This window comes from Geotrypetes seraphini, chromosome 13 (genome assembly GCF_902459505.1).
Source record: "Geotrypetes seraphini chromosome 13, aGeoSer1.1, whole genome shotgun sequence".
In the NCBI taxonomy this organism is placed as follows: domain Eukaryota; kingdom Metazoa; phylum Chordata; class Amphibia; order Gymnophiona; family Dermophiidae; genus Geotrypetes; species Geotrypetes seraphini.
The window spans coordinates 25,913,746-25,927,672 of NC_047096.1; the positions used below are offsets into that span (position 1 = coordinate 25,913,746).

Genomic DNA, 13,927 nt, shown 5'->3' on the forward strand with positions numbered 1-13,927 from the left:
TCCTCTGGATTGACTCAATCCTTTTTATATCTCTTTGAACATGCGGCCTCCAGAATTCTACACAATATTCTAAATGAGGTCTCACCAAAGTCTTATACAGGGGTATCAATACCTCCTTTTTCTTACTGGCCATACCTCTCCCTATGCAACCTAGCATCCTTCTAGCTTTCACCGTTATCTTTTCAACCTGTCTAGCCACCTTAAGATCATCACATACAATCACATCCAAGTCCTGCTCTTCTGTTATGCACATAAGCTCTTCACTCCCTAATCTGTACCATTCCCTCAGGTTTTTGCAGCCCAAATGCATAACCTTGCATTTCTTAGCATTAAATTTTAGCTGCCAAATTTCAGACCCCATTCTTCAAGCTTCGCCAGGTCTTTCTTCATGTTATTCACACCATCTGGTGTGTCTACTCTATTGCAGATTTTGATATCATCTGCAAAGAGGGAATATCGTTTATAAAAATGTTAAAAAGAATAGGCCCAAGAACAGAAACTTGAGGCACACCACTGGTAATATCCCTTTCCTCAGAGCGATCTCCACTGATCACTACCCTGTCGCCTTCCACGCAATCAGTTCTTGACCCAGCCCATCATTTTGGGACCCATCCAGACGGAACTCAGTTTATTATTAGATATCTGTGTGGAACACTGTCAAAGGCTTTGCTAAAATCTAAATACACCACATCTAGTGCACATCCTCTATCCAATTCTCTGGTCACCCAGTCAAAGAAATTGATCAGATTTGTCTGACAAAACCTACCTCTAGTGAATCCATGTTGCCTCCAGTCCTGTAATCCACAAGATTTCAGAAACTTGACCATTCTCTGTTTTAATGTCAACTTTGAATGCCTAAGCCACAAGAAAGCAGTATTCAAGTCCATATTCCCTTCCCATTCCTAATGCACGTTTTATGTTGTATTAGATACAGCAGTTGAACCTGCATTGCATCCTGAGATCTGTAAAGCAGCAAAACAACATGTTCCCAGAGCTCCTAAAAATCTTCAGGGCAAAGTTACATTCAGGTACCCATGTTGTTTCCATGCCTAAGTAGACACAAAATCGAATTCCACCTGACTTTCTCAATATCAAAAAGGGCTGGCAAGGAGGGAAGGGGCGCTGGGTGCAAATCCTGGCAGGGCACTTGAATATTAAGCCCCCATCTTGTATTCAAGTTAACCATTTGTCCTCTTATTGGGGGGAAAAATGGGGGTCTTGACTTATATTCGGATTGACTTATATTTGAGTACATATGGTAGGTTCCCTAAGGGAGTAAAAGAGAGAGTAGGTGGAATGGATGGGCAGACTGGATAGGCCATATGGTCTTTATCTGTCTTTATTTTTCTAAGGGGTTTTTTTTTTCTATGAAGAGATTTGGTAGCTTGATGAGTGTTACATTCCTGTCCCCAGAGGGAGCACAATCTAAGGCAGTGGTCTCAAACTCAATCCCTTTGCAAGGCTACATTTTAGTTAATGTCTTATTAAAGAAATGACAATATCGCATGAGGTAAAACCTCTTTATAGTTTATAAATCTTTCCTTTTGGCTAAGTCTTAATAACAATATTGTCATTTATAGCTAGAGAGACCTATGATCAAGAAAATGTTTTATTTTACTTTTGTGATTATGATAAACATACCGAAGGCCTCAAAATAGTACCTGGCGGGCCGCAAGTTTGAGACCACTGATCTAAGGTAATGGAGGGTTAAATGACTTGCCCCTAAATCACAAGGAGCTGTAGTGGGATTTGAGCTAAACTGGTCTTCTCTTGTTCTCAGCCCACTGCTCTAACCATTAGGCTACTCCTCAAGAGAAAAGTGAGAAAAATGGAATCTGAATCCTGATTCTCAACCTGCTTCTTTAACTATGAAGTGACTCCTCTCCTCAATGAACGCCTAAAACCTCCCCATTTGCTTTCACGGGCCTGATCCATATACCTCAAGGAGAAATCCCAGTCTAGTACTGCCACTGTGTGGTGGAAAGACACTAAGGGAGAGGGAAGGAGCATGGCACAGCAGAAAGCTTGTATAGAAGCATGCTTACCAAGATATCTTGTATGGAGATGACAGAACATGGAAAATCTGTAGCTGAGGTCACTTTCACTATCACAGAATCCACACCCTTGGGGAACTCATACTTCAGATACTGTGGGATTTAAAAAAAAAAAGACATTGTTAAGCCTTTGGCCTTTCTCGGCTGTAAGGTGTGATACTTCAGAAAAGAAACGGAAGCAGACATGTGAGCAGTCCAGCTTTAGTCAAGAGGACAGAAAGCCAAATTTCAGTTAGAAAATAGTTGTTCTTTACTAAATTCCAAGGGCCTGGTATTAACTACACTGAGCAGGCTGGGAGAGGATATTCAGCGGCACTGTCCAGTTAGTGCTGGGATGGTCTGTGGGTGGAGATGGGCAGAGCCAGCAATTAACTTGTTAGTGGAGATATAGGACCTGATTCTCTAAAGGGCGACGATCATGGTGGCTGCCTAGGAAGAGGCCACTGATCGCGTGTCAATCACGCATCGGCATCCTTTAGAGAATTGTGTCTTTTTTTCTAACAGATGCCTTAAATGCAGGTCAGCATTTTACAGGCTTACGTTTAAGGTGTCTGTCTCGCACCTATAAAGATGCATAGGGATGCTTACAGATGCTCAAGTTCCCTTCCAGTGGAAACCATGCCGGCCTTCGGCATTGGTAGGCATGCTTAGACACCTCTCTGTAGGCGTCCTTCGTGGCGTGGATTTATTTATTTTTTTTAAATGTGCATCCTCATTGGCTGGTGAGACGGCAGTAGGATGTTTGCCACTACCAACAATTGGGACGTCGATTGTAGAATCAGCCCCATAGAACAGTGTTTCTCAACTCGGTCCTGGAGTACCCCCTTGCCAGTCAGTTTTCAGGATATCCACCATGAATATGCAGAAAGGAAATTTGCATATAATGGAGGCAGTGTATGCAAATCAAGTTTATGCACATTCATGGTGGATATCTTGAAAGCCTGACTGGCAAGGGGGTACTCCAGGACCGAGTTGAGAAACACTGCCATAGAGTCCACTAACCAATTAAGTAAGCAGATGAAGTTAAGACAGCAAAATAGTTGCCCTAATTTTAACCACCATCTGGATATCAACCAGTGCTTGGGTAACTTCCAGGTTGTGGCGCTGATCCAGATATTCATTGACAATGCCAACACATGACCAGCATTGAATACCCAAGCTTAATTCAGCCCATAGTTGTCAGTGCTTAAAAAATACTGACTGCTGCAGGGCAAATATTGGCCAGTACACATTTACGGTAGCAACATTCAATAGCTTATTTTAACTTTAATTGAAAACACATCATTTTAAATTGGAGCTTTGTCTTCAAACGCATAATTTTAAATTGAAGCTTTGTCTTCCACCTTTTCCTTAAAGCTTTCACATTCGGTATTAGAAGTGAGATTTAGGAATGCCTTTTAAATGTATCTTCTTTCAGTGCCTACAGTAAATTTTACAAGTAACATCAAGATGCAGAAGAGACAGTAATGGGAGGAGAGAGAAGAGATGAGCAGGAAAGAGTGTTAATGCTACCTATTAGAGTCTGAGGAAGTTTCATTTTGTTTTATGGTTCCGAATCAAACCACTACAATGTAACACCTCTTATTCCATCACAAGTATCATTTGCAGCACACCTGGATATGAAAAAGTCTGAGGGAAACAGATCTAGATACCACCCCATCCAAGCCTTTTTCAGATTCTCACAATGCTGCCCATGTCTCTTTCTCCAGACCAAAGCAGATTTGAAGAACGCACAGAAGCCGATGCCTACCTGAGGCTGTGCAGGTGTAGCATTAAAGGCAAACTGTTCTTCTGTCCTGTAGGAAAATGTAACACACACACATGCATGATACAGTATTAAAGATTCTTAGGCAAATACCCTCTCACATATGTGTCCCATATACTCACATAAGCACAAAGTTCTCCACTCTGGTCACAAGAAGGTTGTAGGAGACATTTCTTTCAGAAAGTGTAGAAACATCCACATAGAAGAACTGCATCTCTGATGCTATTTTGGTCTGTGGCTGGCATAGTGTCCGTCCAACATCCTGGTACATGTACTTCCTCTGAAAACTATGGCAAGAGAAGAGAGTCAACACAAGATAATCAGGAGACTGAAGAGGAACAGGGAATGGCATATATAGGGCATAGAAGAAGAGTTAATGTAGAACCACAGTAAAGCAGCACCAGGACAAAGATAGGCATAAAGAAAAGGATATTCCGTATGGCACAAGATTACATATGATCCAAAACACAAAAATTAAGTTTGTAAATCATGTAAAAAAATATGACCATAAGATAACCCTTCTGTCTGCAGTTACATAAAGAATCAAGTTTATGAAAGACTTAGGGGTCCTTTTATCAAGCCGCGCTAGTGTGTTTAGCGCATCGGACATTTCATCACGCGCTAACCCCCCTGGCTGGCTAAAAAACTAACGCCTGCTCAATGCAGGCGTTAGTGGCTAGCGCGGCAGGCGGTTTAACGTGCGGTATTATGCGCGTTAAACCCCCTACTGCGGCTTGATAAAAGGACCCCTTAATTTTGACCTATCCTGCATATCTTTCCAAAAGGCTCATTGGTCATACCCTCACCTATAAGACTAGAGCAAGGCTTGATTTTAGATTTTACATGTTGCTCAGCTTCAAGTTTCAAGTTTCAAGTTTATTAAAATTTTTGATTAATCGCTTAATCTTGCTTCAAAGCGATGTACATACATAAAAGAAAATATTTAAATTACAACTTTAAGATAAAATTGCATTTTTAAAATTAACAATAAAACATTAATTAATATATAACCATTAAATAAAAAAAAAATTAAATGCAAATTAACAAACATGAATGAAGGGAAAAAGGGGAAATGAAATACAATTTATAATAGAAAAGAAGGTAGGGAAAAACAAAAGGATGGGAGTTCAAAGAATTGTCGAAAGCAGCCTTAAGAACATAAGAACCTTAAGAACATAAGAACTGCCATACTGGTACAGACCGAAGCCCAGTATCCTATTTCCAACAGTGGCCAACCAAGGTCCCAAGTAGCAAAACAGATTTTATGCTGCTTGTCCTAGGAATAAGCAGTGGATTTCCCCAAGCCATCTCAATGACGGACTTCTCTTTTAGGAAATTATGCAAGCCTTTTTTTAAAAATCCCGCTAAGCTAACTGATTTCACCAAATTCTCCGGCAACGAAGTCCAGAGTTTTAATTACCTACTCTGTGAAGAAATATTTTATCCGGTTTGTTTTAAATCTACTACCTAGTAGCTTTAACACATGCCCCCTAGTCCTAGTATTTTGGAAAGAGTGAACAAGCAATTCACATCTTTCCTTTCCACTCCACGCAGTATTTTACAGACCTCTATCGTATCACCCCTGAGCCGTCTCTTCTCCAAGCCGAAGAGCCCTAGCCACTTTACCCTCTCCTCATAAGGAAGCCATCCCAAACCTTTTATCATTTTCGCTGTCCTTCTCTGTACCTATTGTAATTCCGCTATATCTTTTTTGAGATACAGCGACCAGAAGTGCACAAAGTATGCAGCTGTACTATAGGGCGATTATAACATTATCATCTTTCTTTTCCATTTCTTTCCTAATTAATTCCTAACATTCTATTTGCTTTCTTAGCAACCGCTGCACTTTGAGTTGAGGGTTTCAATGTATCCTCAACAATGACACCTAGATCCTTTTCCTGGGCAGTGACTCCTAACATGGAACCCAGCATCACATAGTAATAGTTTGGGTTTCTCTTTTCCACGTGCATCATTTTGCACTTGCTCACATTAGATAAACATTATCTGCCATTTTGACACTGTCTTCTAGTCTCACAAGGTCCTCTTGCAGTTTTTCACATCCTCTTGCGATTTAACAACTTTGAGTCATCAGCAAATTTAATTATCTCACTAGTTATTCCCATCTCTAGATCATTGATAAAAATATGTTAAAAAGCAGCGGTCCCTGCACAGACCCCTGGGGAAACCCACTATTCACCCTTCTCCATTGAGAATATTGACCATTTAAACCTACTCTCTGTTTTCTGTCTTTCAACCAGTTTTTAATCCATAATGACATTACCTCCTATCCCATGACTTTCTCTAATTTCCTCAGAAGTCTTTCATGAGGTACTTTGTCAAATTCCTTTTGAAAATCTAAATACACAATATCAACTAGTTCACCTTTATCCACGTATTCATTCACCTCTTCAAAGAAACACAGTAGGTTGGCAAGGCAAGATTTCCCTTGACTAACGGCCTCTTTTACAAGGCTGCGCCCATAGAGATTTAAAGGGCTTCAGGGCTGTGGCTGTGTGGCTTTGTATAAAAGGCTGTAAATCCATGTTGGCTTTCTCTCATTAATCCATGCTTATGTATATGTTCTGTCATTTTATTCTTTATAATAGTTTCTACCTTGTTTCCTTGTCCCTTTTTCTAAGCCGTGGTAAATGCTAGCACATGCATACTGCAGATTAAAATGGCTCAGTGCAGGATGCTTGAGTGCATCCCTTAATAAGTTCCAAATAGGTGCACACTAAAAATATATTTCAATTTTTATTGAAGGGGGCATGTGTGGAAGAGTGAAAAATGGGTGCTCCTGCGCTACTCAGTATAGCCAAATTACCACATACTAAAAGTGATTAATGCCAGACTAGTGCATGAGCCCTTACTACCTACAAAAAGGGTGTCTGTAAGTGCACATGTGCTGTTTATTTAATAGCTAGTTCTATGCATCAGTAAAAGCAGTCTAGAAAGTTAGAAAAAACAATAAAACAATTCAAAAATTGGGAAAATTGGCCATTTTACTACTGTGGTAAAAATGGCCTTAGCATGAGGGGGAAAAACAGGCAAGGGCACAGTAAGAGCACTTTTTACCACAGCTTAATAAAAGAACCTTTTATCTGTTCTGAAATGTATCTTTCCAGATTTAAAACCAGTTTCAAAACTTTCTTCCAATAGCCTTTGAGAAGGAATAGAGACTCCTTTGCAGTGGAGACTTTATTATGCCAGTGCTTGTATATATTTTTATCTATTTTATTTTCTATATTAATTTTTTTCTGTGCTGTCCCTTTCATTTTTCGTTTTATATTTGTTACCGTTGCTAATAACTGCAAAACACTTTGATGCAATAGGAAGGGTAGTACAGAAAGTTTTAATAAACAAACATATACTGTCACATGCAAGCAGACACTGGGAACATAACACAAAAGGACAGTTATTGGATTTATGTCATAAGCCCAGGACAGTGACTGGCATATGGCAATACTCACAGGCCCCTTAATACCAGTGGCACCTGAAAAGACACAACAGCTTCCTTCTGCCTCACCACAAATAGAACTGGGCTATCCTTCTGCTTAGTCTGCAGGGTCACTGAAACCCGGACACCTTCTGTCTGAAGCAGGAAAAAGGAAGTAGACAGTTAATATGTGTAGTTCTTGCAAGGTCCCTTATTATTTGCTACAGAGTCCTGCAGTGCTCTGCACAGACCTTCCTCCCTACCACAGGGCTAAAGCAAGAGACAAGAGAGCAAATCACATAGCTGTTATGCATGTTAACTCCACAGCACATTGCATTGCCCCTTATTAAATAAACTGCGCTAACCTTGTTTTGCAATATGGTATGGTTGAAAGTGTAGATATTGAGCAATTCACTGTTAACAAAGTCTGAATACAATTTGTTGAACTCAGCTTCTTTCTGGAAAACAGTTTTTGTGACTAAAGCCTCCAGAAAACTCTGAGATCCCCCGGTGAGCATGGAAAACAGCCAGACCATCAGCGAGAGCTCCAGATTGAGCATGGTCAAACCAGAGCCGGGGAGAAGGAAGAGGTTGATACTTTGGCTTCAGTTTCCCTTTGTGCAGGAAATGCACAGCTTCCAGCATCACCAGTCAAAGGGCAGAGGTGCAAGCTGGTCGTGCCAAGCTACCAGATCACAGGATCCCATCATCAGAGGGCATCACAAGAGCCCCAGCAACCCAAAGCCGCCACTAGAAGAGATAGCAGAGGTAAGAAACAATCTAAAGCAGCGGGATCAGGGAAGAACTAAGAAGACCAGTCACAGGCTGGGGAGAAATCTGAAGCGGAAGCAGCAGGAACAAGACCGGGCCTGGGCTAGATCCCCACCAGGACCAGTCCCCAGCGACAAAACAAGAACAGCAGAGTCAAATACGGGTCACATCCTGGAAGAAGAGCAGCAAGGCTCACGGGCTTGGAAACAGGAAGCAAACTTAGCGGCTCCGGCCTCCAGGCAGCATCTGAAAAGCGTGGAGCTGCAGAAGAGAGGGCTAGACGGCCAGCGGCCGGTGACGACGAGGAGCAGGGTCCGGACCAAGGAGCACAGCAGGCGCCAGAGCGCCGCAGTCTCAGTCAGCTGCTGGGGAGGAAGCGGAACAATCAGGACCGTAAACAGAGGCAGAGGCCGGGCGCGCTGACGTCACCAGGAAGTTTAAAGGGCCCGCCGGCGCCGCGTGGAAGTGTTAAAGGGGCCGCGTTGGGGGGAGGGGGGGGCTGTGTAGGCTCTTGCATAATAATGCCCTTGTGCCCTGCCGGGAAAACGCGTAGCCAGCTTTGGGATGGATGGCCTGCCAGCTGGCACTTAAGAAGAGAAAGGAGAGGGCTAGACTAACTAACCACGACCCTTCGTCGTAATAAGCGCATTTTATAACTCACACAAACCACTTCTGACTGCAGAGCAAACTGGCAGAAGAGGAAGCAGCGTTGCCGATTAGACAGAACAATGCGCATAGATTTGGGGAAAGAAGACGCTGGTGGGGAAGTGCATGACTTCCCAGGGCAAAAAAAAAAATAGCCTTGAGGCTTTACATTAGTGCATCTGAAAGGGCCCTAGGCAGGTGCTTAGTTTGCCTATGTCTTAATCCTGCCCTGACAAACACCATTAGCATTTGCAGCCAGAGACATCCTGGCACAGGAAATAAAAGGACAGCTGGTGGAGGGATATGAAGCAACAAACATTAGGCAGTGCCTCATAATTTACGACTCTAATGCTTGATTGCTTGGATTACAAGCTTCATATATGTTGCTAAGGGCGCCTCTTATCGTTCTAAGAGTATTGGGCGTGCTTTTGCAGGACTACAGCATATTGGAAGAGCAAAACAGTCGTGCGGGACTGTGATTTTAAACATGCATCATCAAGTTATCTGTTGCGAGTCCAGCATAGTTTTATATATAAATGCAAGCACTATTACAGTTTGGAACTGAATACGAAACAGAAAAGATGTGGGGATGCGCCAGGAAGCATCAAGAAACAAGTTGTTGACGGGAGCCCTGCACCGAGGTCAAAAATGCTTTGTTAAACTTTTCTTTTTGAAATTACAATAAAACGCAGAAAAGCATCTAAAACTGTTGGGAAAAAATTGTAATACATGTTCATAACCTGTTGTCTGATGTCGATAAGGGTGCCTAGAACCAATCAGTGCACAAGTGCCTGTAAGTGATAAGTAGTAAACTAAACCTTAAGTTTGTATACATTACATTACATTAGGGATTTCTATTCCGCCTGTGCCTTGCGGTTCTAGGCGGATTACAATATAGAAATATCTGGGATATTCCAGTAGAGTTACATTTCAGGATAAGAGTAAGTTACAGGAACAGTAATGAGATATGATACTACAATTTCACAGAAGATAATACTTGTTGCAGAAGATAATACATATAACGGAAGATAATGCATTTAACAGAGGTAATACATGTTAACTCGATCGGTTGAATCGGGTGTAGTGTAGCAGAATTACAGTACATTCTAGATCGCAGATAAAAAGATAATATAGGTGGGTATTTCCAAAGTCGTTGATTGGGAGGTCATTGGGTGGCGGTTAGAGTGATGGGAGATATTTTTTGAACAGTAATGTTTTTATTTCTTTGCGGAACTCTTTTATGTCTGTTGTTTTGGTCAGTAATTTTGAGATGTCAGAGTCTATTTTAGCTGCCTGTGTCCCCAGGAGGTTGTCGTAAAGTTTCTTACGACGAGTACCGTTGAGTGGTGGGTAGGTGAAAAGGTTCTGTGTTCTCCTTCTTCTTGGTGGGAGGTAGTGGTGAAAACGGTTATTTAGGTAACTGGGTGCCGTGCCGTGGGTTACTTTGAAAATGAGACAGTAGAGTTTGAATTGTGTTCTTGCTTTTATTGGTAGCCAGTGGGATTCAAGGTATGCATTGGTAATGTGGTCGTGTTTGCTGAGTGAGTATATGAGTCTGAGGGCTGTGTTCTGGATGGTCTGTAGTTTTTTTTATTGTCTCCATAAAGATAGAGCTCAGCACGGTTTACAGGTAATTCAATAAATGAGGGAAGGACATAATAAGAAAGTAGTAGTGGTGTAAGAGTTCTGAATGGTCTTAGCAAACCTTACTCCCCCCCCCCCCCAACACACACACCCACCTACAGATTTTGATAATTTAAACTTAGCAATTGTGATTATATAACCTCACCCTTTCAACAACAGTCCTGTAGAAATGCAGAATTGGTGACATAACTTTAAATATTAACCTTTGCTTTGTACAGTGTGTATTTAATGATTCCTTGAACTGATATGGCTATCAGGATCTGTTGTTTTGCATTGACTGATTCTCAGAAACTGCTGCCCTAGGCAACCGTGTAGTCTTGCCTCATAGTTAGGCCAACCCTGAGAGCACAGCCAACCCCATCCCGAATCTCCCATGCCCCAGGGACACATTGTTTTTAGGATCTGACATTCTGGCATTTAGGTGTACCTGAATATTCACCAACCACATCCTTACCCTATTTGCCACACCTACCTGTCTAATAGCCTTCACTTTTGGACTCTTACCTGAGTGACGTTCCCCGATAATCTGCGTGATAGATACCATCTCGGAGAGACTGTGTCATTTTGTATGCCACGTCTTAGGACACGAGGTCAGGGTGGATACGTTCAGGGCAAATAAATGAGTCAAAAAGAGAGCACATATCCACATCACAGGGAAGCAAAATAGAGCTGACTGATACTATCAGAGGGAAAACTGGGAACTAGAGAATGACACAGGGACAAATTTTTCCCCATCCCTGCGAGTTCTTTTCCTGTCCCTGCCCCATTCCTGCAAGCGCCGTCCTCATCTGCACAAGCCTCAAACATTTTAAAATCATAAGTGTTCGAAGCTTGTGCAGTTAAGGCGGAGCTTACAGGAATGGGATAGGAACAGCAACAAAACTCACAGGGACAGGACGGGACGGAGAAATTGAGTTCCTGCGGGGAAAAGGAAAAATTTGTCCCTATGTCATTCTCTACGGGGAACCTGAGCAAACAGAGAACAATGTAAAGTGGCCAAAAGATATATTGTCAGGCCAAAGGATAAATGTCAGGAAGTTTAGTTTCGCACAACGAGTGGTGGGCGCCTGGAATTTTCTTCCGGAGGATGTTGTGGCGGAGAATACTCTTCTGGGTTTCAAACGCAAGTTGGATATACACCTTCTTGCAAATCATATTGAGGGATATGGTAATTTCAGGTCTTCAAAATAGAGAACCTAATGGGCCGCCGCGTGAGCGGATCGCCGGACTTGATGGACCTCGGTCTGATCCGGTGAAGGCATTTTCTTATGTTCTTATATTTAGAAAATAAATGCAATAGGGGGCCTGTTTAACCTTTATTTTTAGATACCTTAGCTAAAGATCTGCAGTTTAAGTGAAGGGTAAAAACATATAGGGCTCCTTTTACGAAGCCGCGTTAGCAGTTTAATGCGCGTAATAACATGTGCTAAACCGCCGGATGTACTAGCCGTTACTGCCTCCTCTTGAGCAGGTGGTAGTTTTTCGGCTAGCACAGGGGTACCGCGTGATTAAAAGTTGCATGTGCTAAAGCCACTAACACGGCTTCGTAAAAGGAGCCCTTAGTGTTAAGGAATATCTAAATTATCACTGCAATTTGCTATTCAACTTAGGGGGGGGGGAGTCATCAAAGGGCGCTAAGTGCATTAGCACTCTTTGAAAAATTCCCTCCCCCCATAAAGGATTCTCAAAACTTACTGTGCCTTTAACGATGGTTGCATTTATGGCTGCGACAGTGGCTCATCGGATTTTACTGCCAATATTAGAGAATCTAACCTTTAGTCCATTATATTTTTATCTCAGAAGTTGTATTTGTTTTAAGATCTTGTTTGTTATGGCGCCTATTTACCTGTCCTCATGCTTTGAACGATATAAACCTAATAGGATCACTCGAGGGCATTATCTATTTGTTCATCCGACTATTAAATCTTGCCAATACAAGAGATTTTTTGATAAATTACTCGGTTTTCAGGCAGGTAAAATGAACTTATGGTTATGTATCATCATTTCTCAGGCTCATTCATATATGTCCTTTAGGAAGCTGCTAAAAACTGATTTGTTTCATAAATTTGTAAATTGATGTTTTAGAATCTTGATTGGTAAATAGTACATTGTTTTTATAGTTTGTTTATTTTAGTTTGATTTTAACGCATTTTTAGTCAATTGTATTTTACTTACTGATTGTATAATTTTTTTTTACTATATGTGAAGCGCCTAGAACTATGTGGAATGGCGGTATACAAAAATAAAATGATTATTAACTAATAAAGGCTACTTTCCAGTATTCATAGTTGTGCAAAGCCCCCCTAAATATGTTGTCAGAATCATCATGATCCCCCCATCATTTCTTTAGATTATTTCATAAGAACATAAGAAATGCCTTCACCGGATCAGACCATTGGGTCCATCTAGTCCGGCGACCCGCACATGCGGCGGCTAAGCTAGGTGTTGCCTGTTGAAGACCCGTATCCCGCAATGTGATTTGCAAGGTGTGCATCCAACTTGCCCTGAATCCCAGAATGGTGATTTCCGTCACAACCTCCTCCGGGAGAGCATTCCAAGTGTCCACCACTCGCTGTATGAAAAAGAACATCCTGATATTTGTCCTGGACCTGTTGCCCCTCAGTTTCAGTCCATGACCTCATGTCCGAGTCACATTTGACAATGTGAATACCGATGTATCTTGCTCAATTTTGTCAAAACCTTTCAGTATTTTAAAAGTCTCTATCATATCCCCTCGCAGTCTTCTCTTCTCGAGGGTGAACAATCCCAGTTTTCCGAGGCGTTCTTTGTAGCTCAGATTCTCCATACCCTTTACTAGCTTCGTGGCTCGCCTCTGCACCCTGTCCAGCAGGGTTATATCCTTCCTTAGGTAGGGAGACCAGTGTTGGATACAGTATTCCAAGTGTGGTCTGACCATTGCTCTGTAAAGCGGCATTATGACATCTGCCAATCTACTCATGATTCCCTTCTTTATCATGCCCAACATCCTGTTCACTTTGCCGCCGCTGCGCATTGAGCCGACGGAGCCTATCACCTCTTAACTTCATCCTATGCCCTCTCATTTCATTTGAAAGGAAACTGCAATGACAGGGCATAGGCTCTGGAGTAATCTAAGGAAATACTTTTTTACAGAAAGGGTGGTAGATGCATGGAACAGTCTCCCAGAAGAGGTGGTGGAGACAGAGATTGTGTCTGAATTCAAAAGGGCCTAGGATAGGCACATGGGATCTCTTGGAGAGAGAAAGAGATAATGGTTACTGCAGATGGGCCATTTGGCATTTATCTGCCTCTATGTTTCTATGTCAGGCCCTAAAACAAAACCCACTAAAACAAAACCCACTTCATGATGCTCAATGGAGACTAACTTTAATTTCAACCGGTATATTTCTTTACATCCAGACTTTAAAGTGATTTTCCAAGCCAGTGAGCAGCCACTTTTGGGGTGAATAATATACACCAACTTCTAGAGCAGGGGAGGGCAACCTTTATATGTCAGTGCTGCAACTTTAAGTAATGTCAGAACCAGAAATGCACAGAGCTCTATAGATTTTCTGTATTAAATAAAAGCAAATGTAACTAAAAATTATGGAAGCAGTTTTGCTAAAGAGGCTA

General features: G+C 41.9%; 1 protein-coding gene across 3 annotated transcripts in view; it reads right to left on the reverse strand.

Moving 5' to 3' along the window:
* SIDT2 (SID1 transmembrane family member 2) overlaps positions 1–8,437 on the reverse strand; it is a 46,183-nt gene extending 37,746 nt beyond the window's left edge. For 2 of the 3 annotated variants that reach the window (XM_033917661.1, XM_033917660.1), the window contains exons 1-5: positions 7,621–8,437; positions 7,290–7,411; positions 3,942–4,106; positions 3,805–3,850; positions 2,046–2,147 (exon numbers count right to left, since the gene is read on the reverse strand). In XM_033917661.1, the coding sequence (XP_033773552.1) occupies positions 2,046–2,147; positions 3,805–3,850; positions 3,942–4,106; positions 7,290–7,411; positions 7,621–7,815 (630 nt within the window). In that variant the 5' untranslated portion in view covers positions 7,816–8,437. The remainder of the gene's footprint in view (positions 1–2,045; positions 2,148–3,804; positions 3,851–3,941; positions 4,107–7,289; positions 7,412–7,620) is intronic. The other variant, XM_033917662.1, reaches the window with a different exon arrangement.
* Between the last annotated feature and the right edge of the window lie 5,490 nt (positions 8,438–13,927).